A 25,958-nucleotide genomic window follows, 5' to 3' on the forward strand; every position below is an offset into this window, starting at 1 on the left:
TAGATGATTTACTTCATTCCACTTAGGCCTTGATGTTTTGAAATGGTTTTGAAAGAAAAACGGAAATTGGTTTCAATACCATGAACGTTGATCGCTTCAGAGAAATTTCTATCATATTTCGATTTCTTTTATAGTTTATACATGTAATGGAACAATCTGTAAAGAAAACATAGATTTTCTTTCAGCCATAATAGAGGGAGGATGAAGTGACATAATTATTCTCAAACGTCTGTATCTAACTCGGTGATTTGATTAATTATACTTCAAATATACAAGAAAAATAAATAAGATCATAGTATTCTGGAAGCAGTTTATCAAATAAAATAGATACCCGATATATGTAGCCTTAGTGTTCAAAACTATATTTTGTCCATTGGGATGGCAGTACTTTTCAAATCTGGTATACATTTATTAAGGTAAATCAGCATTCAGTAGTTATTGATTTAATGAAGTGAATCAGTAGGTTTGAACAGAAGCTGGGTCAGTTGACAAAATATCATCTCAAACACTAAGCTGCTAAATGGTGTGTCTGTCACATTAAGACATTTAATTTTGGTAAATTCAAACTAATAAACTTTAACCATAACATAAACATAACATATAGAGACACATTTAATACAACAATTAACAAATAAAATAGATAATGATTGGTGACAAACTGTATTCATGTGCAGTATATATAGCTAATGAAGTGAATTTCACTGATCTGTATAAATGATCAAATTCATCATAGCTGATCATGTTTAATGTGAACTTCAAATATTTCGACTCCTGTTTTCTTTTTTCTTAACATATTGGTTTACATAATGGTTGCTGTTATGAGGCAGCCAGAATCCCAGTTGTTCTGCACTTCCATAGTATACCTTAATAATGAATTGAAAGAATAGTTGAATAAATAAATTCTGGATTCTAAGTAATAAAATATGTTAAGTCATCTAATATGATTTACTTTAAATTTCTACACTGATTTCCGTCTTTGACAGAGTGAAATAATAATTCTAAACAAGTATATTTCCAGACTTGAAATGTAATGTCATTCAAACTTTTAAAAAAACAAAACTTTTTTATCTTTTCACAAATATTGCAAACACATGGAATCCAGAGATGCTTTAATCATTAACTTCAAGTAGTATTATATCTACCTATTTTCTATTCCTTAAATAAAATAAAAACAAGTTTGATGAAAATTTTAATTGAATATGTTTTCACCTGTTCTGTTTGTGTCTAAGGATTACCATATGGATATGGTAAATACAGGAACACCTTCTTCTCAGACTTTCAGACAGCTGGACTTCCTGAATTGTTCAACTAAAAGAAATAAGTTGTCAAAAAACAAACACATTCATTTCACTTCATGTCAATGTAACATTAGTTAGTAACTTATTCTGCACACAAGAACATGTACATAAAAATGTATTCTTTAAATAAACAGTGAAATTATAATTACTTGTTTTAATATTAGTGTAGGTCTATTTTTTAAGAATGTATTATTGTGGACAAGTACATCAGTAACATTCATCCATGGGACAAGATTAAATAAACTTGGAGAGTACTGTATTGCATTTTTTAAAGTACAAATACAATGAACAGTTACACACATGTTAAGCAGCACTTACCATCCATGATACCTGATACAGTAACTGCTAAGATATACGTCTGTTCTGTCTGGTTCTGTATGTTGTAACCCACAGTTTTTCTCTAGCCAGCCAATCAGGGCACTGCTTGCAGCGCCCTCTCATTCTGTGATCATGAGGTAGTCATGTGGTCACAACAACTGTTAAAATAATCTAAACATTATAAAAATATTCAAATGTTAACTCAAACAGGGAAGATAGCTCAGATCATATTTGTTTTAAACTCTATGAAATGACAGTGTACAAGCTTTAATCTAAGGAATATTTAAATTAATCTACAACTGCTAGTACATACCAATAAACTCTGCTTGTATCCTGGATGGGTGTCATCTGGTTTCAAATCCTTTATGATATCTGTATTGTAGGATATCCGGTTGGGGAAGAGAACTCAAAGACTCATATTTATACTGAAAAAATACATGGTTATTAATAAAATTCAGCTTATTTATTCAATAGTATTCATCTATGACTGTCATAAAATATTATCATTTACATTATTATTACAATATATTGGCGAAATAAACACTTTGTCTCCGCCAGGGCCTGGTTCACACATCAACTATGATGATCTACAATAATTTACAATATTAAAGTAACCTGCGAGGTTCAGTATGCCGGGGTAAGGCTCGAACCCACGACCGCCGGAACGCTAGCACGACGCTCTACGCAACTAAGCTAACCGGGCGGCTGGTTCTTACCGACACACAATACAATTTTGTATTTACGTTTCATAATCCGGTGTTTTTATTTAACTGTGCATTCCAATAATTCTTTCCAAGAAGGCCTTACAGAGTATCTAATGCTGCAGAAGAGTCATAACATTTGTACATACGAAATGAATAAATAATGTAATATATTTGGTGAAAATGAGTGTCAGTCAACTGGACAAAAAGCAAGTTCATAACTTTTCATGGACATCAGAATAACCCGTTAATATTATGGTATTAAACTATTCATATTTAATATTTTACTCACGCTTATGTATCCGCATCGTTTATAATAGGTCAATAGTTCGTAATGTTATGATCATATTAGAATTGGTTTACTAACAAACAAGTTCAATTTTCTAAGACGCCATTTTGTTTTTTGGTAGTGTTAATTACGGGAATACTTCAGTAATCAATGACACGTAAAAATAAACACTTAAAAAAATACAGGATGGAAAGTAATATTTATTATAAACTTAATCCAGTAGCAATCGGTTTACATCTACAAGTGACGGATGCCGGTGTTTACCTCGTAAATAAACGGCTATTGCAGCATCTTAAAATGGTGTCCTTTTAATGGCATCTGGTATACAGAGAGAAAAGTAGTTTCGGAAGAAACCCTGAAAGTTTTATCAAAACGACACCATTCTGAGCATACGAATTTGCTAAATTTTGTAAAATTGCCATATACTCACAGCTTAATTCGGCCATGACGTTTTGAGAAAACGTCAGCTTCGTGTTTGCCTTCGACGTAACGAGCAATTTCATTGGCTAGTGGAGAGGTCAATCTAAGGTGACCCCTTACGTGAAGTCCTCAGATCCACATAGCGTAACGTCGTGAAGCGTGTATTGGGGATCTGATTTTAATGAGATTGAAAAAAATTGTACATGTTTTCTTTTATTTCTATGACACTATTTTTAATAAGTCGATGGTTATACAAACTGCATCGTCCATCGAAAGAAAAATAAAAGACATCTCTTGCAATGCTCTATGAATGGTTAAACTTAGTGTCGTTTAGTTGTATGCCACGATTGTTAAAGGCACACAATGATTAATAAAGGGTTATTCAAAACAATATAGTTTTTAATATTATGCATTATTATGCTTAAGTCATTTTACAAAACACAACAACATACGATTCGGGTTCAGATCAGCGTTGACTTAAAAGGCAATATGTTTTGGCGCTATTTTGTTGGGGAATTGGTGGCCGATTGGCCAGAAAAAAAAACATATAGAAATGATAATATTTTTAGCTCTACCTTACGCATATGCAATTTTTTCAGTTTCTAGCAATATAATCAAATGAGTTAAACATGATTATGCATAAACTTTAAAAGTGTATGTTTTTACATCAACCTATATTGTGAGCCTTTAAGATGTCGAATGAGTTTGATTGCGATTTTATAGTTAAATTCAGATTAAAAGACAGTTGATTAATAAAGAGCATTAATTATAATACTTCTAGAACAACGAGTAGGACAACTTAGCCGAAGTTCCTCTGCCAGCAGTGTCAGACAGATATTGTATTATTACTGCTGTTTAAAAACAGTTTAATTACGTCCGCACGAAAAATATAAACTATATTATATACGCAACAAAACACAGTATTCCTAGAACAATTGACAGTAATTTCGTATTAGTATCCATTATATATCATCCAAATAATGAACAACATGTATACATGTATGATACGGTCGTCGAAACCGTCACGTGTCAACCGAGCCTGTGGGCGCTTGATCTGAAACAATGCTAGTTGTGGTCGCTCGAAGCCCATGTGCAGGGTTTGTGCCATGGAGTTGCATGGATGGCTTGCTCGTCCGGTTTTTTATGTTGCTAAGAAATAAAACAAAACGCTGCCGATTACTGAATACTGAAATTGTAAGAAACTACATGGCAACACTTTTTATAATTTTTCACATAATACAAGATGCATCCGTTATATACTATTTGCTATCGAGTTCGAAATTTGCTTCTTGGGTTTACTGGGTTTAGGAAATCGTTTTTTTCTTTCATAAAGAATAAACACGTGCGGTCCAGCAATGTTTGACTTGAAAAAAATATTCTAGTCTAGTCATGTGGTTAAGGTTTAGAATGCCTAACATCTAGGCAACAATTTGCAGGTTCACTGGAATGTAGGAAGTTTATCTGAGAAAACACGTTGACTCATACGATACGCGTCGTAATACATAAAATTATTTGCAAATATCTAATTCCCCTTTTCTATCGCGAACCCCATTTTGTTCCTCGTCTCATGTTATCATTCCTACTTTAAAAATCTTTACCATATTCGCATTTATTTGCAAATATCTAATTCACTTTTTCTATTGCGAACCCATTCAAACAGTTAAACATTCAATTTCTTATTACTTTATTTATATTTTCTCATTTTGACAGCATCAAACGACGAAGACAGTACACATACCATCGCCGTCGTTTCTTTTATGATCAGCTTTATAGTTGTTCATTGTAAGTATAATTCACAATACAATATTTATATCAAATGTAGTATTTCGGCGTTGTACCCAAATGGAAAATACGACCACTGACTGTTTCGTTGACACATCCCATCGCTCTTTCTCGTTTTAAAGTTAGACAAAACACTCATTAGTACAATAGCTAGATAAGTTGGGAAAAAGGAGCCATTCTTTAAAAAAAAAATCAACAATTTAAACAAGTTTGTGACTCTTTATAATACAAACATTCAGGTGTGCTTTTAAAATAGATATGTTCGTAAATTGACTTTGTCTTAATACTGCAGGTTTGATTTTTTTTTCTGTTCATACAGGTGTCATTATTGGTTGCGTAAAAAAACAGACAAAGTCCTTCAAATCAGAGGTATGTTCTTCCATGTTCTTGTAACACATTGATACTAGGTGATTAAATAGGTAAGTAGCAAGACAAAATAATATAATCTAAACAAATATTTTACCTATATAGACAAGCGTGGTAGAATACGTCATAAACATTACATGTGCCGTATTTCCGCTATTCGAATTTACCCCAAAAGGAGACACCTGAAGTAATTGAATGATTTTGTATAACTATATTTTCTGAGACCACAGTTACCTCAAGCCGATTAAACACAGGAAAGAACATATTTTGATAAATATTCCAGACACAACATTTGTACCTTTATATATTTCAACTCAATATATTTTGAAGTATTTGCAAGGTAATTGTCATCGCACAACGTTAATTGCCAGCAATTCATTGTATTAATTGCTGCATTTCTAAGATAAAAAACAAATAGGAAGATAAGATACAAATTTGAATTGGATTTCCATTGCAACCGTATTATAAAAATGAAAAAAAATAATGTAAAGTTAGTTGTTGTATTCTGTAAAAGGACAATTCAGAACGTTGTACAATTTGGAAAGCATACCCCTTTACATTTGCATTTTAGAAACTGTCATTGCTGTATTTGAAGGTATAGTTACTTTGCTAATTACATGAACAGTATGACCTCGTTGCACAAAACTATTCTTGAATATTGAAAATAAGTGAGACATTTGCTATAAATGCTACATGCGAAGAAACACTTTCAAAGTGTGCAGTATATTGAGTAATCATTCCAAGCCTTACTTGTGGTGTCTAGAGGTTTGAACAATAGCCCTGCGGGCTGTTATCTGGAGAGAAAACAATCTGTATCACATTGCTTATGACACATACATGCATTCAAAGAGCCTTGCGGATGGTTATCAGGTTGTTTATTCTGTATGTCAAGAATAACATTCTAAAGCACTGCGGATGGTCAATCGACAAAACATACGTTGGTTGTATAATATTTTGGCCTTAGAGGTGCATTGCAATTAACAATGGGTGGCGAATAGAAAATCTGTTTAACATTGCTCAGAGTTGCATTGTTAATGATTGAGGATAGTCTCATGACCATATGGCTCACACCAATGACAATGACCACTAACCTACATTCTGAAGCACTGCGAATGGTCACCGCACCAACATTTGTTGTATTCTGCGTTACATTGCCATTTACCCCAGAGTTGCATTCCAGAGAGAATATTCACCTGGCCATATTACACTGAACTGTATTAATGAGCGTTGTGCATGGTCACTTGGATGTTGAAAAAAACACAGAAATAGTTGCAATAATTAATATGAATGATTCTTATAGCGGTTATTTAAAAGCAATTTAAGTTCGAAATACTATATCTAATATTTTCTTGCCAATTTTTGGACTGTGTAATAACGACAGACTTTAAGTCAGTCAATTCAAAATCAAACTCCATTGTCGATTTAATCAAGACACGCATATAATGAGATGTTATTTCTTAGTGAAGATTCTTGATGATTTTGAAATATTTAGATACATTATGATATTAAAAAATGGAATATTAAGTATTGCAAATTGTTACCGAAATGAACGGGAAAATCCTTTGTCTGTGAAGTATGTTGTTGATGTGATGGAGATGATAGAAGGAGAGTAATAATCAAAATATGTAGCTGCTGATTATATAGCGGACTAACCAGTGATCAATGACTAACGACCAAGTGTTCCTTTAAGCGTATATAGTGTTTACCTTTAATTCAGGCCTGTCGAGTACGTACTTATACGACTAGTGAGGCCTGGCTTGGGGGCTCTTCTAGTCTCTTTTCAGCCCATTCTGTTTGACCCACATGACGAATAAATCTAAGAAAAGGTCGAAACGCAATAGGGAAGAGGTATCTCCAGGAACAACCAGCGACTAGCCAGAGAAGTGGCAAGTCATGTCGGACCCGTCACCGCCGCCCCCTACAATGACGGGGAACCAGCCAATTACGCCGACAACTCCCCCTGGCCTCATGTTCCCGCTACCCGCCTCCCCTTATGGACAGTTCATGGCACGCACTTACAGTTTATATCGCCGCAATTCACCCCCCCCAACCATCGCAGACGGCCAGTGCAACGCCAACGGCCCAAGACCAAGGCATGTATAACGCCATAATGTCGAAGCTCGGCGAAATTGAATCTCGCCAAAAGCCCATGGAGAACAAATTAAATAAACTCGATAAAATTGAGGCTGATGTGAAAAACGTTACATCGAAAGTAAACATAGTAGAATCAAAGGTTATTTCTCTTGAAAAGCAAGCAGCTGAAACAAATAAGCAAATGGTGGAACTAGAAATAAGCAGAAATTATGACAGTCAAGTGTGTGAAGAGCCCTAAGTCAAAATCTTGAAAAAATGCAGAAAACGAATGCCGAATTAAACGAAGACATGATAGACTTACAATCAAGATCAATGAGAGACAATTTGTTGGTTTTTAATATTGCAGAAGAAAATACGTTTGAATCCCGCAAGTCGGAAAAATGCATTGAATTTTTTTTGGCATTCTGTGACAATGAACTTAAAATAAACAACGCCAGTTCAAACTTAAAATAGATCGGGCTCACCGCTTAGGAAAGTTTGAACAGGGTAAACGCCAACCAATCGTCACCAAATTCAATTTTTACGGTGATAGAGTGACTGTAAGGGAAGCAGCCCGTACACAGCTGAGAGGGTCTGCATACAGTGTCGGGGAACAGTTCCCTAAGGTTATTCAGCAAAGGCGTCGCAAACTACTCCCGTATCTAGTGCAGGCCAGAAGGCAGGGTAAGGACGCATACTTGTCATACGACACCTTATTCATAGATAGGGCACGCTATACGCACGATAAGCCCCCGGCTGGCCCTGTACCGGAACTACCCCCTAGGCGACCATAGAACCAGTGCCAATCAGACGCTGGTCGTACGGACAGAAACCCTGCTGCCTCCGGAAGAAGCGAGCACCGAGAGGATCCCGGAAGCGGCTCCCTGAACCCGCCAAATACCGGAAACCAGAGCAACGCACAGATCGACCCATAGGACACCGCACAGAAGCAGCTCCGCTGTATCTCTTGGAATGTGCAAGGACTTTCTTCAAAGTTAAATGATAACGATTTCTTGAACTTCATATCAAATTATAACATTCTTGTTTTTTTCTGAAACGTGGTAAGCTAAATCGACAAATGTTAATATTGACAATTATCTTAGCTTTTCCTGCCCACGTCCAAAATATAACAAAAAAGCAAAGCGCCACAGCGGCGGTGTAATAGTTTATTATAAAAAGAAATATTTTGGTCATATCAAACTTGTTTCTAAAAATGAAAAAAGGTATACTTTGGTTCAAACTAAGCAAAAATTATTTTGGTACTCAGAATGATTTGTTTATATGTAGTTGCTATGTTCCTCCAGAAGGATCGGATGTTTATAAAAATAGAAATTCACAATTATTTGAATATGACATTTATCACCAATTGTCGTCTGACATAATTAACTACGGGCAATTAGGGGACATTATGCTTACAGGAGATTTTAACAGTAGAATAGGACAAAGGTCGGATCTGGTTGAAAATATTAACCTTGACCGATTCATCGATATGCCTATTACTGATTTACCTTTTGATAAAATAAGAGATGTTCAATGGATAATCAAATTAACGGCTTTGGAAATAAGCTTTCAAATATATGCAAGGAACATAGTATGTTTACTGTTAATGGGCGGCTGGAATGTGGGAAATTTACATGCTATAACCTAATAAGAAACCGTTTAGCTAGTGTTGTCGATTATTTAAGGAATGAATCGCGGAGTTGATGTCATTATCGGGGTATGAACGCAATTGGGATGGTCAATGTGTGTGGAGTCCGAAGGACTCCACGCGTACTTTGACCAACCCAATTGCGTTCATATCCCCGATAATGACATCAACCCCGCGATTCATTCCTTATATTTTAACCAATAGTTCATTATTTCATTCAAGAATTGTTAAAAAATACTTCATTTCAGTTAAGAAAACCTTTCAGTAATCCGTTCTTACCCATTCTGTAAATAGAACGACCCGACTTTAACCGGAAGCATTTTTTTCAAATGACGTCACAATAACGCGGGAAAATATCAACCACTTGAAATCACTTTAAAACGTAAAATTGAAACACTTCTGGTACCAATATATTTAAAATATAATAAACTAACACTTTTAAAAATGTTGATCTATATTCTACGGGACCTTCAGACACAATACAACCAATAACAAGATCAATAGCTTTCATGTATATTGTTATGCAATGAATTACTATCCGAACATATTCGAAGATGTTGCGTTCATCGATTGGTGAACGCGATTGCCGAAAGGCAGTTCATTTAAGGAATGGAAGTTGAGGTGTAAATATATCATTGTAAATTATAACATGTTCACTTTGATTTATAGTTATCTACGTTAAGTAAAACTGATCCAAGAAAGTTTTGGAAATATATACACAAATACAATTCAAAAAAATCAACTAATGCTTATGATATTAATATTGATGATTTTGTAGAGCATTTTAAAAATATGTCGAGTAATCCTCATCCAAGTAGTTTTGACCCAGAGGAAGCCGATGGCATTTATAATAATGTCAATGTTGATGAACTTGATTGTGCATTTACAGTCGATGAGATTGATAAAACAATTTCTTCGATGAAACGAGTTAAAAGTTGTGATCTATCGAATAATGTTGCTGATTTCTATATAGATTGTAAAGAGTTTATTTCCCCGTATCTTATGAAGATATTCAACTTTATTTTTGATAATGAAATTTATCCTGATGATTGGACAAAAGGGGCCATTGTACCTGTTTATAAGAAGGGTGACCGCTTGAACCCATCGAATTACAGGGGAATAACTCTTGTCAATATTTTAGCTAAAATATTTTCACTTTGTTTAAGAAATAGAATAAATAAGTGGTGTGAATCAAATGAGACCCTTAATGAGGCCCATTTTGGTTTTAGAAATAGTCGTAGTACTGCTGATTGTATTTTTACACTTCATTTGTTAATTCAAAAAATTACTTCTATTATGAGAAAGCCTTTCATACTGTTATTCATGATGCACTGTGGATAAAACTTATGCAAACTGGTATTAACTCAAAGATGATTCGAATGATAAAATTGATATATGAAAATGTTAAAGCATGTATAAAAGATTCAAGTACTATGGCATATTCCGAATTGTTTGATATATCACTTGGTGTTAAACAGGGTGAACCCCTCTCCCCATTACTTTTTATATTATTTATTAACGATGTAAAAGATAATATTGATCTACTGGCCATGACTGACTCTGATATCAATTTATTATCTATAGGTATGCTACTATTTGCTGATGACATTGCATTATTTACTGCAAATCCTGTTAGTCTACAACATCAGCTAGACTCGGTATATGAATACTCTAGCAAATGGGGACTTAAAATCAATACTAATAAAACTAAAATATGTATCTTTGAGAAACGAAAAAGTCAATGCAATTTCCAGTGGATGATCAATGACGAAGTTATTGAAATAGTTGAGGATTTCACTTATTTAGGTATCAATTTTACAAACACGGGCAACATGCGTTTTGCTGTAAAAAAGTTAAGTGAGCAGACTCTTAGAGCATATCGAGGGCTCAATGCAATAGTGTCGTAACTCAATTTTTTTCACAAAATGATGTTTTTGCATTTTTCACATGCTTTAACAGTTTTCAATCTGTCATAAAAATATTTTTGAAAAATATTGATTTTTAAGTACTTAAAATGAAAAGTTGTCCAAAAGTCGTATCTTAATTTGACTATTTTCATTTATGCAACACTGTCGTAACTTGAGTTACATACAGTATTGCACTGAAAACTATGCCAAGTTTGATTTAAAAAAAATATGCAACACTGTAGTAACTCAAGAATTTGAAGAAAATGATGTCATAATGAGGTTGTCATGAGTGATGTGATAACACTTTTCTTAGAAAAAAAAACAGTAAAATTAACATTTATATAATAACAAATATGAAATCCAAAGAATTTTGAAGATTTATTTACGCCACATCTGGAGACAGTTTGTAAGTATCTTTATTTGTTTTGTTTATTAAATACTTATCAAAATAGTCCTTATCTTAATTATGTATTGTAACTTATGCTTAAGGAAGTAAAATGATAACCTTAAAATATATATTTTGAGGCAGTATAAATTAGTGCAGTAGCATCTTAAGTGAATTTAGTCTTATCTTAATAAAACTCTCCATAACACATTTATAAAACTTATAGGATATTTATGATAGCATATTTGTTAAATAAATGCGTCTAACTAATAGGTCTTTGCCATAGTAGTTAAAATATCTTGCAGTTTTAATTTGTATTGGAAATCTTATTTTGGGTTAAAAAAAAAATAATAAGGCAAAATATTGTGATTAAATTTTTGCTCCCTGAAGTTGAGAAGTAACAATGGTTGCGAATCAAATAATGTTGATTTAAATGCAGTTCTTGTCAGTTTTTTGTTATCAATCTTCAGATTTCACATCATGCTTCAAGCAAAAGCTTCTAGGCATCAAGGAAGCGAAGTGTTTTGTGGCAGAGGGAGACAATGTGTAGCAAATTTAGTGTGCGCATTAGTAACATCCTATACAATTCAACCAACAAACTGTAATGAGAAAATGATGGATGAAATTTGATTTAGGGGTGACAAACTTTATAGCGATGTCAGTTTGAAAAGGCAATACTGGTCAACAGATGACATTCCTGATGTTCTGGACTTTGTTAACATTGTAAAGGAACATTCACTGCATGGAACTTTAGATAGAAAAAGTACTGAAGTTCCCTTTTGGTCTCTAAATGATGCCCTAGCAGATGCATTAGAATTGGATTCTTCCAAATGCATATTTACCATGGGTAGTTCTAGTCCAGCATACACATGCCCAATCATGAAAAGCAGACAGAGCATCTTCTTTTTTGATCCCCATAGTAGGTCCAATAAAGGAATGCCTGTATGTGATGGGTCAGCTGTCCTGTTAGGTCATGAAGATATCGACAGCATGACATTGTTTATTCACCAGTTAGCCGAGTCTCTTGAGCCTGGGACAAGTAGAAATATACCGTTTGAAGTACTAAAAGTCAAAATGAATACTGAAGAAGATACAGATTCAGATTGGTCGGGGTTTAGTGAGATGAGTGAGGGCAAAATAACTTGCAAACTATATCTAGCAAATGAGCATGTTTGCGAAGTCATGGCTCAGGAAGTTTCAGATATATCGGACGTCAGCAGTGAAGAATGTGGTAGTACAGATAATGAGGACACAGACAGTTACATTTTAGATGACCTGTTTCTGAATGAGGCAATGACAGACTTAAATAACAGTTCAGAATTCCTTGAAACATTTGATTTGAATACTTTAAGAGATGCTTGTCAAAATAATGTAAATGTTTGTGAGACCTTGCACAGTGATGATGTTACTGTTTACATTACAAATGACAGCATTGATGGGCATGATGTTGAGGGAGCTGATGTTGATGGGGTTGGTGTTGATAGTTATGATTGTGATGGTGAAGGGGGTGATGTTATGAGTTATGATGTAGAAGGGACTGGGATGTATAGTAATAATGTTGATGGGAATGATGTTGATGTTAATGGTTATGCTGTTGGTGTGGATGAAGGCAATGCTATTGATGGGGGTGATGTTAATAGTTATGATGCTGATTTAGTTGATGGCAATGCTGTTGATGGGGGTGATGTTAATAGTTATGATGCTGATTTGGTTGATGGCAATGCTGTTGATGGGGGTGATGTTAATAGTTATGATGCTGATTTGGTTGATGGCAATGCTGTTGATGGGGGTGATGTTAATAGTTATGATGCTGATTTGGTTGATGGCAATGCTGTTGATGGGGGTGATGTTAATAGTTATGATGCTGATATGGTTGATGGCAATGCTGTTGATGGGGGTGATGCTAATAGTTATGATGCTGATTTGGTTGATGGCAATGCTGTTGATGGGGGTGATGTTAATAGTTATGATGCTGATTTGGTTGATGGCAATGCTGTTGATTGGGGTGATGTTAATAGTTATGATGCTGATTTGGTTGATGGCAATGATGTTGATGTTGATGGTTATGATGCTGATTCGGGTGATGGCAAAGATGCTGATGTTGATGATGATGGTGGTCTTTTTGAGGAAGATGATTACATACCGTTGATTAATCTTGTTAAGAATGGGGAAATTTCATTAGCTAATGAAAGTCAAAGTCCAATTAAAAAACAACCAATGTTGCAACAGGTCAGTCCAAAACAATGAGATGCAGGAAAAGGGTCAGAAATATAGACCAGTGGAAAAGGAACATAGCAAAACGTAGGAGAAATGAAGGTAAGGAATACATTACAAAAACAGGTAGTGTAAAAAAAGCCAGGGCTGTCAAACGAGGATGTGGAACAAAATGTAGGTACAAGTGTCACCAACACTTTAACACAACTGAAAGGCACACATTATTTCACAAGTTTTGGCAAATGGGTGATATAAACAAACAAGGAAGCTTTATTTCAAAGTTTGCATGTATGAAAAAGAGGACTGAGAGAAAAGGTAAGCCTCAAAGACGAAATATTTCAGTGTCCTACAACTTTCCTGTTAATGATAATACTAAAATTGTCAAAGTGTGCAAGACATTCTTTTTGCACACCCTTTCCATATCAGAAAGGTATATTAGCACTGCCCATAGGGTATCTACAACAGGGTTTTGTCAGGATGACAAAAGGGGACGGCATACCAATCGGCCAAACCGAATATCCCCTGAGAAGGTAAATACGGTAAGATTACACATTGAAAGTTTTCCAACAATGGAAAGCCATTACTGCAGGAAAGATACAAACAAAGACTATTTGGGCCCTGAGTTGAGTGTTTCAAAATTGTCTTCTTTGTATTTAGAAAAATGCAGAGAACAATCACAGTCTCCAGTTTCGCTATTCATTTACCGGAAAATATTTAACTATGAATACAACATTGCCTTTCATCATCCCATAAAAGATCAGTGTGACTTATGTGTTTCATTTGAAAATTCAAATGAAGAACAGAAGGCCAAACTTCAGAATATTTACAAAACTCACATAGAGAATAAGACATTGGCACGTGAGGCAAAATAAATCGACAAGGTAAGGGCAAAAACAGATGCATCACTAGTTTGTGCTTGGTTTGATTTGCAGCAAATTCTTCTTACCCCTAGTAGCTTTGAAAGCAGCCTTTACTACAAGAGGCGCCTGAATACTTTCAATTTAACAGTGTATGACATGGCAAACAGAAATGGTCATTGTTTTTTATGGAATGAGTCCATATCAAACCGAGAAGCCTGTGAAATAGCAACATGCGTTTATAATTTCATAGCCCAAAAAGCACTTGAAGGTAAAACGCAATTCATCTTTTACAGTGACAACTGCTGTTCCCAGAATAAAAAACAAATTTTATGTTACAATGCTGTGGTTTTGCCTTTTGAAATTCAAACTTAAGTCCATAACTCACAGGTACCTAGAAAAGGGGCACACTCAGAACGAGAATGATTCTATTCACGCAACTATTGAAAAGACAAGTAAACATGTCAAAATCTATACCACACCACAGTGGGCTGCTGTTATAAGAATGGCAAGGAGAGACCACCCATATAATGTCAGGGAAATGTCATTTAAAGACTTCATTGACTTCAAGCAATTGTCCAAGAATATCAAAAACTTTGAAGTCAATACTGATGGGTTAAAGGTCTATTGGAACAAGATAAAGGTTATTAATATCACGTCTGACAGTCCAAATGCCTTGAAATATCAGGAACATCACAATGGTCCATTTTTTGAAGTAGACCTTTTCAAGCGTCTTCGTTCAGACATCCCAAATCCCTGTTCAATGACATTACCCCAGTTGAGGGAAGATGCGATTCCAATTAGCAGGGAGAAGTTTGCAGATTTATTAAGCTTGTGCAAAAAGCAGATCATTCCAGATGTCCATCACCTCTTTTTCCTCCTACTCCCACATGACACTGCAGTGTCAAAGTCTAGGGTAGCCATGGCAAATAAGAAAACATGACTGTTTAAATGTAATGATGCTTAAAACACATGATTTCTATACATTGGTATAGTCTGAAAATAATTTTTCGCATTCATCCGAAAAAAATAAGTTAGTTTGATGTTCTTGTATTACTTGATGTTATGCTGCTTTTACTAAACCACTTTTTCTGGCAATGACCAAAAATGTTTTTGAACCGGTTGAGTTACAGCTCATAAAACAAGTGAACTTTTGTACATTAATAAGAAATTCCCCTTTATGGAAACAAACCAAAATTTCTATATTTAAAAACAATGGTCACTATTGTCATTATTAGATTCCATTGCAGGTCGTTTTATTCTGATATAGTCAGATGGAATTATCAAGAAATTTGCCATTTTTTCAGTTATATGGGTATGATTGTTATAAAGTTAAGAATGTAAAATAAATGTATTTTAAAATTGAATGATGGTATTGTAAGTGTGCTTGGCTTTGAGAAAATTATATCAATTAGAGCTGTTTTTGAATTTATGATTTGTAAAAGCTTAAACATTGTTGTTAAATTTGAGATTCAGGATGTTGTGCAAATTAAATACTTGAGTGATTAAATGTTCAAAAGTAATACAATAATGTTGTGTTATGTTCTGGTTTATGCTTCATTGTTTTAAGGCTCAGAACCTGGCTTTTTCCCCATTATTTAAGTTTAAAGTTAGACCTCTATTCAACTCAAATAACGAGCATTTTCAAACATGATGCACCACGTGGTTGTAACAATTATCATATATAACAGTTGTCCATTAGCATTCAGTTATTAACCATATTTCTCATTGATAATGACAAAATAAAAAGTGCTACAGTGTTGCATAAATATATTTTCACTAATTGAAATAAAGTTAGGGGGAAAACTGTCTTAAGTCAAGTTACGACAGTGTTGCATAAATATATACGTTGATGAAATCTGACTTTTGAGGTGGAAAACTGTAGTAAGTCAAATTTTCATCAAATTCATCTTTTGTGTTCAATGTTTGAATATATGATATTTTTTGGTTTAAAACTAACATACAGTTCAGCATTGTTATGTTGAAATATTTCAAATATATCAAACACAAATTAATTAAGAAAGTTTTTTCCTTCTCCTGAACAATTTTGAAAAATGGAGTTACGACAGTATTGCGTTAAGCCCTCGATATGATAGCTTACTTTCCGTTTTTAGTAGAGTCTCTCTTGATGTTAAAACTAAGCTAGCTCTTTTTGATTCCATCGTGTTGCCCATACTCACGTATGGTTCGGAAGTCTGGGGCGTATATGGTTATAAAGAAATAGATAACCTACATCTTAAGTTTTGTAAGCTTGTTTTAGGGGTTAAATCACAAACATCTAATGTGGCTATTTTTGGTGAACTTGGACGTTTTCCGTTGTCAGTTACATGTAAAGAAAGATCATTAAAATTTTGGACCAAAGTAATGAGGAACCCTGATTCATTAATTTACCAGATGTTTGAAAGTCATAGGAACGTGTTTGTAAATTCTAATGCAAATGTGTATTATAGCTCTCTTAAAAGGCTGTTGAATAATCTTGGTTTTGGAAATATACTCGATGACTTTAATCCCAAAACAAATTACTTACCTTTCTTAAAACAAAGATTAAGAGATCAATATTTACAAACGTGGCATGATACGTTATCAAATCAACTAAAGATGAAATATTTTTGTATGTATAAAGATAGCTTTGTTCATGAAGATTACATAGATATTGTAACCAACAAAAAATATAGAAAAGAACTATCTAGATTTAGACTTTCATCGCATTCACTGTATATAGAAACTGGTAGATATGATAATGTAAATAGACAAGATAGATTATGTAAACTCTGTACACAAAATGTTTTAGAATCAGAATATCACTTTCTTTTATGTTGCAGTGCATACTCAGAATTAAGAATTAAATATGGTATAAGGTCAAGTTGGCCATCTCAGGCTAACTTTAAGCACATTATGTTAAATAGAAACCGTAAACAAGTTAACAATCTTGCAAAATGTGTTTTCTATGCTATGAAACTAAGAAATGAAAAGTTACAAGAATTAGCTGCTTCTTAATAAATCAAAATTTAACGTGTAGAGTATTTTAATATATACCAGTAAAATTATAATGTTAATCATGTAAATACAAAATAAATTATTGCTTAATGTTGTATCACTTATAAAGTTTATTTATGTTAGCTTTTATGTTTAGTATTTGTCATGTTATTTGTACGTCTTGGCCATAATTTATGGTTATATTTGTAAATGGCCCAAGGCAAATTTGCCGATATGCCAATAAATCTGATGATTATGTGGTTGGGATTTCAAAAAGGAGTTAAACTAATATTCTAAAGAAGGCATTTTCATTTTAAGCGCAATTTTTAAACCTGTAATAACAAAACAAAAAATAAATGCATTATTTTTTTATAAATATTTGGTCGTGGTTACCTTCTCAATGCCATAGCCTCAAAAAAAGATCGTTTATTGCGGAAATATATTACTAGATATAGACTTTGTTAGTGCCTAAAACAACGTTTCACAACTTGTAATGAAACTCGAATTATGATATCAATGTGGATTAAAACTAGAGTTGAACTATGTAAACTAACACCAGTCCCATCTAATATCAATTATTTCAACATTTAAATTAGAACATCAGCAAATCCGAGGCAAAACCAACGTTAATATGTGTTTGCATGTATATTTGAAGGTTATAGATCATAAAATGAAATAAATTTAACCACCCGTTCCATACTTTTTAAAACATGTGTTTGAGGAAAACAATAATTTGTCCATATATCAAGTAATACATTTTTCGAGGTAAGCGTATCTTCAGGCGTTTAAATAAACTTTATCATGGACACAAACAAATTGTTTATTAAATGTGCAACAGACATTTGGAATTCTGATGTGAAATGGTGAGTTTAGTTGGCCTGGTCTTAGTTTAAAATGATTTTCAAAATCCATTAAACAATATTGTTGGAACCTAAATATACATTTAAAAGCTTTGAATTGGTAGTTTATCGTAAACAAAACATTGCGAGATTTTATGCCAATTTCTGCATGTCTTATATGAAACTAGTATACAAATACTTGTAGAAATAGCAATACGGTGGAATTGTGTCCAACTAATAATATTTTAAATGAAATTTGCTGATGCATCACGTTTGCTTTCGCACCAGTATGTTTGTATGCAGTTGTGTCACTCCACTGTATTGGTGTTGTGTAAGCTTAGCAAATGTTTAGGAAAAAATGATTTTATTTAAATATTAGTTCAAAAAGCAATTTTATTCAAACGCAAACGTGCTGATATATGTTGAACAACTTAAAGTTTCAAAATATATATTGTTGCTATCCTATGAACAGTGGATTGTGTATTGTCTATTTTTACATATATCAACAAAGATCACCTGTCTCCACTAGGTGGATAGTTAAATGCATTCAGAAACATACCAAGTATTTTTGTCGATTGAATCTGGTGTCTAATGCAATCTGATTTTCAATCAAAAGTGATGCAATCTTTCTATACGTCGTGTTGTTGTTTTTGGCATTAAAATAGTATTCAATTATCATTATGCTTTTATAATTACAGACACAGAATTTCACAATATCAACAAAGGATTCGTAAGTTATTTTTTTAATTATTTTAAAAAAGCAAGACGTCTGTTACCAATGTTTTGGTCAAAGTATTACTATGCGATTTTCTATGCCAGTTTAATAAGTTTCAAAGACTCTCTGTGATGTTCAAAGTTTCAAACAATGACTGCATCGTATCATTGAAAGGTTTTTGCATTAGGTGCTCTAAATTGTATTCCTCTGTCTGCAGATAAAGCTGGGTACTCTTATCATAGAAGTACTTGGGGTTTATCTATAAGTTTATTATTATTTGTTTTATTGTTAAGTTTCCTCAAGTTAATGCATACTTTGATAATAGTTATCTTTTGCGTTTTATCTTTATTTAGGATTGTTGGGATAAGAGTAAGGTTTATGCACTTAAACTGGTTTAAACCCCCAGTAAATTTGCAATTTTGGATGAATCTAGAGTTGGTCTTGAGCTTTTATTAAATCATATTCATACTTTCTGAAAATGAACTAATTTTCAAAAGTTAAATTAAAGGTACACATTTTCTTCAAAATATGACCGACAAGAATGCATCTGGGCATTAAAAATCGCAAAACGTTTTTAGCGGTTATGGTAACACAAAATTATTATTTGCTTATGTGTTATCGGAATGCCGAAACTAGAATTAATAATACCCATACATTATCAATATTGGTGTATTTTTAAATGAATTCATAATCATGGTCTTTTTGTGATTTTTCACAAAGTTGCGCTTGTTGTTAAAGCCTATGAACAAACGGCTGTTGGGATTGTGTCAGTGTTTCTTTGATAAAATATATTAACTATATCAACCATTGCTGCCAGGTAACAGGAATGGGGTTCCCAGTTTTGCTAGAACAGTAATTAATTATCCTATTTCAAAAATATGTATTTCATGTTATTACAGGTTTGAATTGACTGAAGTACACAATGTGACAACCACGGAAGAAACAGGTGAAATCCTAAAATTCGCATTCCAAATGAATCCACGTCTAATAATACTTACTTAAAATCTTCATAAAGAGGATTTGTTTTAGCTGAACCTATGTAGATCAACATGGTCAATGGTTATACAGAATTGAACATTCGTCAGATTGAAATATCTTCACTATTGATATAATACATACACTGAGACATATTTGACTAAGACCACACCAAATTGATATTTCTTTCTTCAGATTAACATAGAAACAGTTTTATGTTGTTGTTGTTTTCTGTACAACCCTCCTATTGCTAAAAACTTTTAACAAATGAAAACACAAATTTTCTCGTAAAGTCGTGTTCAAACACTTTTAGTAAATATTTCTGAAAATTCTCGAAAGCCGGAAACAGTTATCAGAATGAATTCACGTTACGGTTCTTAAGTTTAATGATATTGTACTCTCATTTTAATAGGGAAAACTAAGTTGCACAGGAAATAATAGTTCACCTTCGCCTTGTCCCATTCCTTTTTGAAACAATAAAATTACAATGAATACATTTGAGGAACACTTGCTAGATTAGCTGTTTGTTTTTATGAATTTTACAGTTTATTTGAAAAAGAAATTCAGAGACACTGACAAATCCAAACTCATTAACAAGATTGAAAAGGGATGGATTCCTCCGGATTTTACGACTTTTAAAGAAGCAATACACATTTTATCGGACGAATTACACATGAAAAGACATATATGCAAACGTGTTAGTGAGAAAATTAAAATTAAGCTTGGAAGTACGCTCACATCAAAGGTTTATGCTGCATATGAGGAAAATGACCCAGCCAAGAATATCTACTTTATAGTGGTCACAAACGAAAACATTGATATTCATGAAATGCAAGGATTTCCTATAAAGAGCCAGTATAAGAGCATGTCCGTTTCAGAAGACAAAATGATTTCAAGAGAAGAGATATGTCGGAAATTACTCATTTCTCGGACGAAATTCCAAGATATGGGAAAATCTTTGAAAGACGAAAAAAAAAAATATTTTTCAATATCCGAATATTTCGAAAATTTCTTACAGTTGTCTCAAAGGTAGAAAATTTGGTGAACCAGAACACATGCAGTTTGAGGAAAAAGAATGCATAGTTCTATCTGTTTTTTTAAAAGGGTGGATCCCGGTTGGATTCGAAAAATTCCCAGATAAAGTTGGAAACTATTTCACTGATGTGAGGGAGTTTCAAGGAGTAGAAATGCAAGGAGATAAAAGTGAAATACTGTCAGGCAAAATGGAATCGAAGATGTTCGAAACAAGCTTCATATCGTGCACTGTGCAAGGCAAGCTCAAAGTAGAAGGCGACAATTCCACTTATGCATTAACGTGTGCTCATGGAGTTCTAAGTGAGAGCAATCTTTACGAATTGAAACAACATGGGACACCAAAATACATAATGAAAGAGGGCGGAAACGACTTTATCAAAACAAGTATTGCCCCTGTATGCGAGTTCGGAACCATCAAAGAATTATATCACGGTGAAAACGACGACGCTTTTCTTGACATTGCTATCATCGAACCCAAAGATGCATTGAAAAACGTAACAGTGACGTCATTTCTTGAATGAGCAAAACTGACATTATTTTATACCATGTGCCATGTAACTAACTATATTATAAAATATATAGTTTAATACTGATTTCATTATCCGTAAAAAATACTGCTACCTCCAGATTTAAACGTATTTTATAAAACTCTGGTTTTAAAGATGAATATGTCATGCATTTACAAAACTAATAATGGTCATTGCCAGTTATTTTTTTCCATTACATTATAAAGTTGTTTACTTTAGATGTATCAACTTGGCCTTCGTTAAATATCAATCCCGTATTATTTTCACTTGATTTGAAACAACCGATTTTCAAGCTCAGTTTCCGAGAAAATTGCGATAACATATTTGATCCATATTCGGCAATAGTTATGAAATATGGATGAACATCAGGTTTGACATTTGGGGTGTTCCAAAGGCGTATCCCCTTTCTGGAGGTCGACCAACCTGATTTTTTGGAAATCGACGGAGTAACAAAACCATTTTCAAAACCAGGTGACTCAGGGGCGCTTTTGCTGAAAGTCAATCCCAAAATAGTTAACAATAAGTTACTTAAAGATTTAGAACTCACAAGGACAGATATTAATTGTTCCATCGATCAAAAAGAAAGCGGTATTGGATTCCAAGAGAACGAACACTTCCAAGTTATCGGAATCGTATATGGAAGAAAACGTAACAGATGAAATAAAGAAACATGCTGCAGGTACATAGTGTTATACTATTGTTATGCATTTTTTTGTGTTGAAAATGTCACTCATACCCAATTAAGAATGCGATTGCTAGTGTTAATTATTAATATAATAAGGGGCGAGGGTGGTTATCATATAGTTTATGCATGTAAGAAAAGTACTATATTCTTCAAATATTGCTTAGTAATTATACCAAATATAATAATTGATGTTGTCATTATAGCCTTAAACTGGTAATCGAGAAATTCTGGTGTTGACAAATGTATTTATGTCATAAGCAATACTTTCTAGATTGATGGAAATATATTATAATTCATATTTTTAAATAAAATCAGGTTTTTAAACAAGTTGTTTAAACCATTGTTCTCCTATAATTTGTTAATTGTTGCACATGAGAAAGTATTACTTTCAAGAGTGGTACAGTCACTTCCATATTAACTTGTGGTGTTCACGAAATGACATTGTCAGCTACTGTTCTGATTTTTGGTAAACAAACCGCAACGATTTATTGTGACAGACATAAGTACTTTAAGCAGCGGCTAGGTCACCTTGAATTCAAATAATACTCTTATTTGTTTTTTTTCTAGGGGTCAGAACTCGAATATTTATTCAATTAAACAATTGCATACTTGACAAGTATGTGCATAAAGAAGGTTTCTCCACAATGCAATAGATCAATAGGTCGTATTGTTTTCAATACCACAAACAATGGCAATGATACTGTTTATTTACAAACTCAAAGATCTTGTTAGTAACTGCTGTCCTAATACCAGGTAACTGCAAACTTGTTATGCCAGGTGACCTGGATATATATGTATCAATTGAAAGGTAACTGTTTGCTGATTACTTTAAAGGTACAACAAGCAAAAAAGAGAAAAATATATATCTTCATTTATATTACAAATTGCATATTCCCTTTTTTATTTCAACTTAAATGGTACGTGAAATAGCTTTATTATATTTATTTCTGAATTTAACATCCATTTATTTGATACAAAAATGTTTTAAATATTCATAAATATGTTTAGGATATAATGTGACGTCATTTCTTGATGGAGACTGACAAATTCAAAAAAAATGTGTAGCATAATTTTATATTGTGACGTCATTTCTTGAATGAGCAAAACTGACATTATTTTATACCATGTGCCATGTAACTAACTATATTATAAAATATATAGTTTAATACTGATTTCATTGTCCGTAAAAAATACTGCTACCTCCAGATTTAAACGTATTTTATAAAACTCTGGTTTTAAAGATGAATATGTCATGCATTTACAAAACTAATAATGGTCATTGCCAGTTATTTTTTGCCATTACATTATAAAGTTGTTTACTTTAGATGTATCAACTTGGCCTTCGTTAAATATCAATCCCGTATTATTTTCACTTTGCAGATTTGAAACAACCGATTTTCAAGCTCAGTTTCCGAGAAAATTGCGATAACATATTTGATCCATATTCGGCAATAGTTATGAAATATGGATGTACATCAGGTTTGACATTTGGGGTGTTCCAAAGGCGTATCCCCTTTCTGGAGGTCGACCAACCTGATTTTTTGGAAATCGACGGAGTAACAAAACCATTTTCAAAACCAGGTGACTCAGGGGCGCTTTTGCTGAAAGTCAATCCCAAAATAGTTAACAATAAGTTACTTAAAGATTTAGAACTCACAAGGACAGATATTAATTGTTCCATCGATCAAAAAGAAAGCGGTATTGGATTCGAAGAGAACGAACACTTCCAAGTTATCGGAATCGTATATGGAAGTCCAAAAGGTTCAAACATAACTTATTGTACGCGAATTACCCCCAGCATGTCAGCGTTAGAAAAAGCGTATTACTTTTCTTCGTAGATCAGTTATCTGACACTAAATTGTGGGTCAAAAAAAGCGCATAAGAATGTTAGAACAAAGATTGGAGGCTGCATACCTACAACAAATTCAAATTATATCTTATGAATCCAATCGAATAATTTCACCTGTGGTTAAGTTAAATGGAAGAAGTTGACAATACATTATACGCGTACACATATTAATAGTATTAAAGTTGCATGGTGTTACATTTTGTTCAGTTTTTGGTGTGAGAATAGTTTGTATCATTTTGATTGTTTAACATTCAATTCCAATAAACCTATTCATTGTACCGTTATAATTGCAAACTATTTCAAAATGTGTATTTGTATCATTGGAAAGACGTATTTAGATTGGTGAGAGATAACACATTTATAGGAATGAATGTTGTTTGGTAAAGTATCTCAAAACATTTCCATATTTTGATTAAAGTGTGAACAAGAAGAATAAAGATTTTCTTTACATTTCTGTTTGATAGACTTAAGAATTGTGAATTATCTTCTTTTGGCAGACGACTGTGGAATAATAGCATTTAAATTATGCATGGCGATATGAGAAGTTATCACGGAACATATATATTATATAATATTTAAAGCATAATACTAGTAGTTGTTAAATCCCGGTTTTGATATAAAAGCGTTAAATAATACCATTGAAAATATGACAATTTGCAGTACAATTGCAAATATGACAATTTGCAGTATATGATAAACTCTTATTGCTATATGTGTGTTTAGGGTCTACACAACTAGGTGAAAATCGTTTTGTACGGATTGGCTATTGTCGTGTGTTTGATATTTTAACATGGGCAGGTCAAGTAAAGGAAAAATAATACGTGATACAAACCTCCACTTAAACGCTTCATTTCTAATGCCTAAGCCTATGTTTTTAAGCACAGGACAAATCTTAAAGGGTTTCATGGTAGCGGTTCAAATCCATCTCTAAGCACAAATGTTTTTATTTGTATTTAAGCTTACCTAATTAAGTAGAAGTCATTACATTAACCTGTTTATACTTATGTTTTGTAAATTGTAAACTAACAACAAATACATTGACGTATCATAGCCTGTATTAAAGATAAGTTTATACACAATTAATGTACGTGTTGAAATTGTTTTATTTTGTTTATGTACCATTGAAAGTAGGTAATTAACCATTCACATAATGGCAATATAAATGGGTAAACAGCACAAGCCCCATATAATACCATGAAATGAACGAAACAATGCCAATTATGTAATACATTCGAGGATGCATTACATTTTCTCCTAGAATGTCCATTATTCCATGAATAAAGACTTTTATACATTATAAGCGGTATTATTGACGCGATCCAAATATTTCCAAATTAATTTATTGATTTAATTTCGAACTTTAGGTCTTTGTATCAGGATAGTTAATTAAAACTAAATTTTCTGCATTATAAGCAAAATATTGTAACTTTATTTGTTTATTCATTTTGATTGATTTTCGAAAATTGTTATACCGGAAATGTTTATAGAATCTACATGTTTATACTATATGTAACTCATAGTCTGTAAGCTTAGAGTTAAAGGCCACATCAAAATACTTTTTTCTCTTTCTTTGATGCGGATAATTTATGATTAATTATTAAAATCAAAGCAGTTAACAATTTCAAAAAAAAGTCTCCCGTTAAGGGAATGACAATATGAAGTTCTCCGGCGAGAATTTAAGAAATGATGGACTAACAAAATTGATAAACATGTTGTTTTTCTGTTATATGAGGCATGATTGTTTGAGTTAATATTTTATCTTTCTGTTATTTTTTGCATTTTGGTTTTTGTTAAGTGTGAGAGGAATTCAGTATGTTATGCTGGCGTTTATTTTCGTTTTATTTCAGACCTGAAGTGCTATATTTAAAAATATAGTATCACAATTAAAGACATTTTACTCATCCGTTGTATGCCCGTCTTCTATTGCAGCATTATCTTAACCGGATAAATTTAAAAATGTATTACATTACATACTATTGATTTGACAAATGCCTCTTAAACACAAATTTTCAAAGTGTTTCATGTTTTTGAGAATCGTCTTTAGTTAAACTAGTTGTACATCCGTTGCATTACATACTCGAGTGTCTTTAATGTGCTTT

The 25,958-nt window shown here is 33.1% G+C and overlaps 1 protein-coding gene across 2 annotated transcripts; it reads left to right on the forward strand.

The window, feature by feature from the left end:
- Positions 1–4,763: 4,763 nt before the first annotated feature.
- LOC128233628 (uncharacterized) lies at positions 4,764–24,359 on the forward strand. Of its 2 annotated transcripts, none has more exons than XM_052947390.1 (6): positions 4,764–4,808; positions 5,128–5,177; positions 18,772–18,803; positions 19,688–19,734; positions 20,309–21,292; positions 23,391–24,359. In XM_052947390.1, the coding sequence occupies exons 1-5, from the start codon at positions 4,784–4,786 to the stop codon at positions 20,794–20,796; spliced, it is 642 nt and encodes a 213-aa protein (XP_052803350.1). In that variant the 5' UTR covers positions 4,764–4,783; the 3' UTR covers positions 20,797–21,292; positions 23,391–24,359. The 2 variants fall into 2 exon arrangements, with proteins under 2 accessions (XP_052803350.1, XP_052803351.1); XM_052947391.1 differs by having other exon boundaries at positions 20,309–21,352; positions 23,391–23,406.
- The last annotated feature ends 1,599 nt before the right edge of the window (positions 24,360–25,958 follow it).

The sequence above is a fragment of the Mya arenaria genome, chromosome 5, assembly GCF_026914265.1.
Source record: "Mya arenaria isolate MELC-2E11 chromosome 5, ASM2691426v1".
Taxonomy (NCBI): domain Eukaryota; kingdom Metazoa; phylum Mollusca; class Bivalvia; order Myida; family Myidae; genus Mya; species Mya arenaria.

What these genes read in the sequence shown, in the direction of transcription:
- LOC128233628 (XM_052947390.1), top strand. Translation starts at nt 4,784, where the DNA reads ATGATCAGCTTTATAGTTGTTCATT. An exon ending in CAAAGTCCTTCAAATCAGAG is followed by an intron (nt 5,178 to 18,771) that starts GTATGTTCTTCC and finishes TTATAATTACAG; the next exon opens with ACACAGAATTTCACAATATC. An exon ending in GACAACCACGGAAGAAACAG is followed by an intron (nt 19,735 to 20,308) that starts GTGAAATCCTAA and finishes TGAATTTTACAG; the next exon opens with TTTATTTGAAAAAGAAATTC.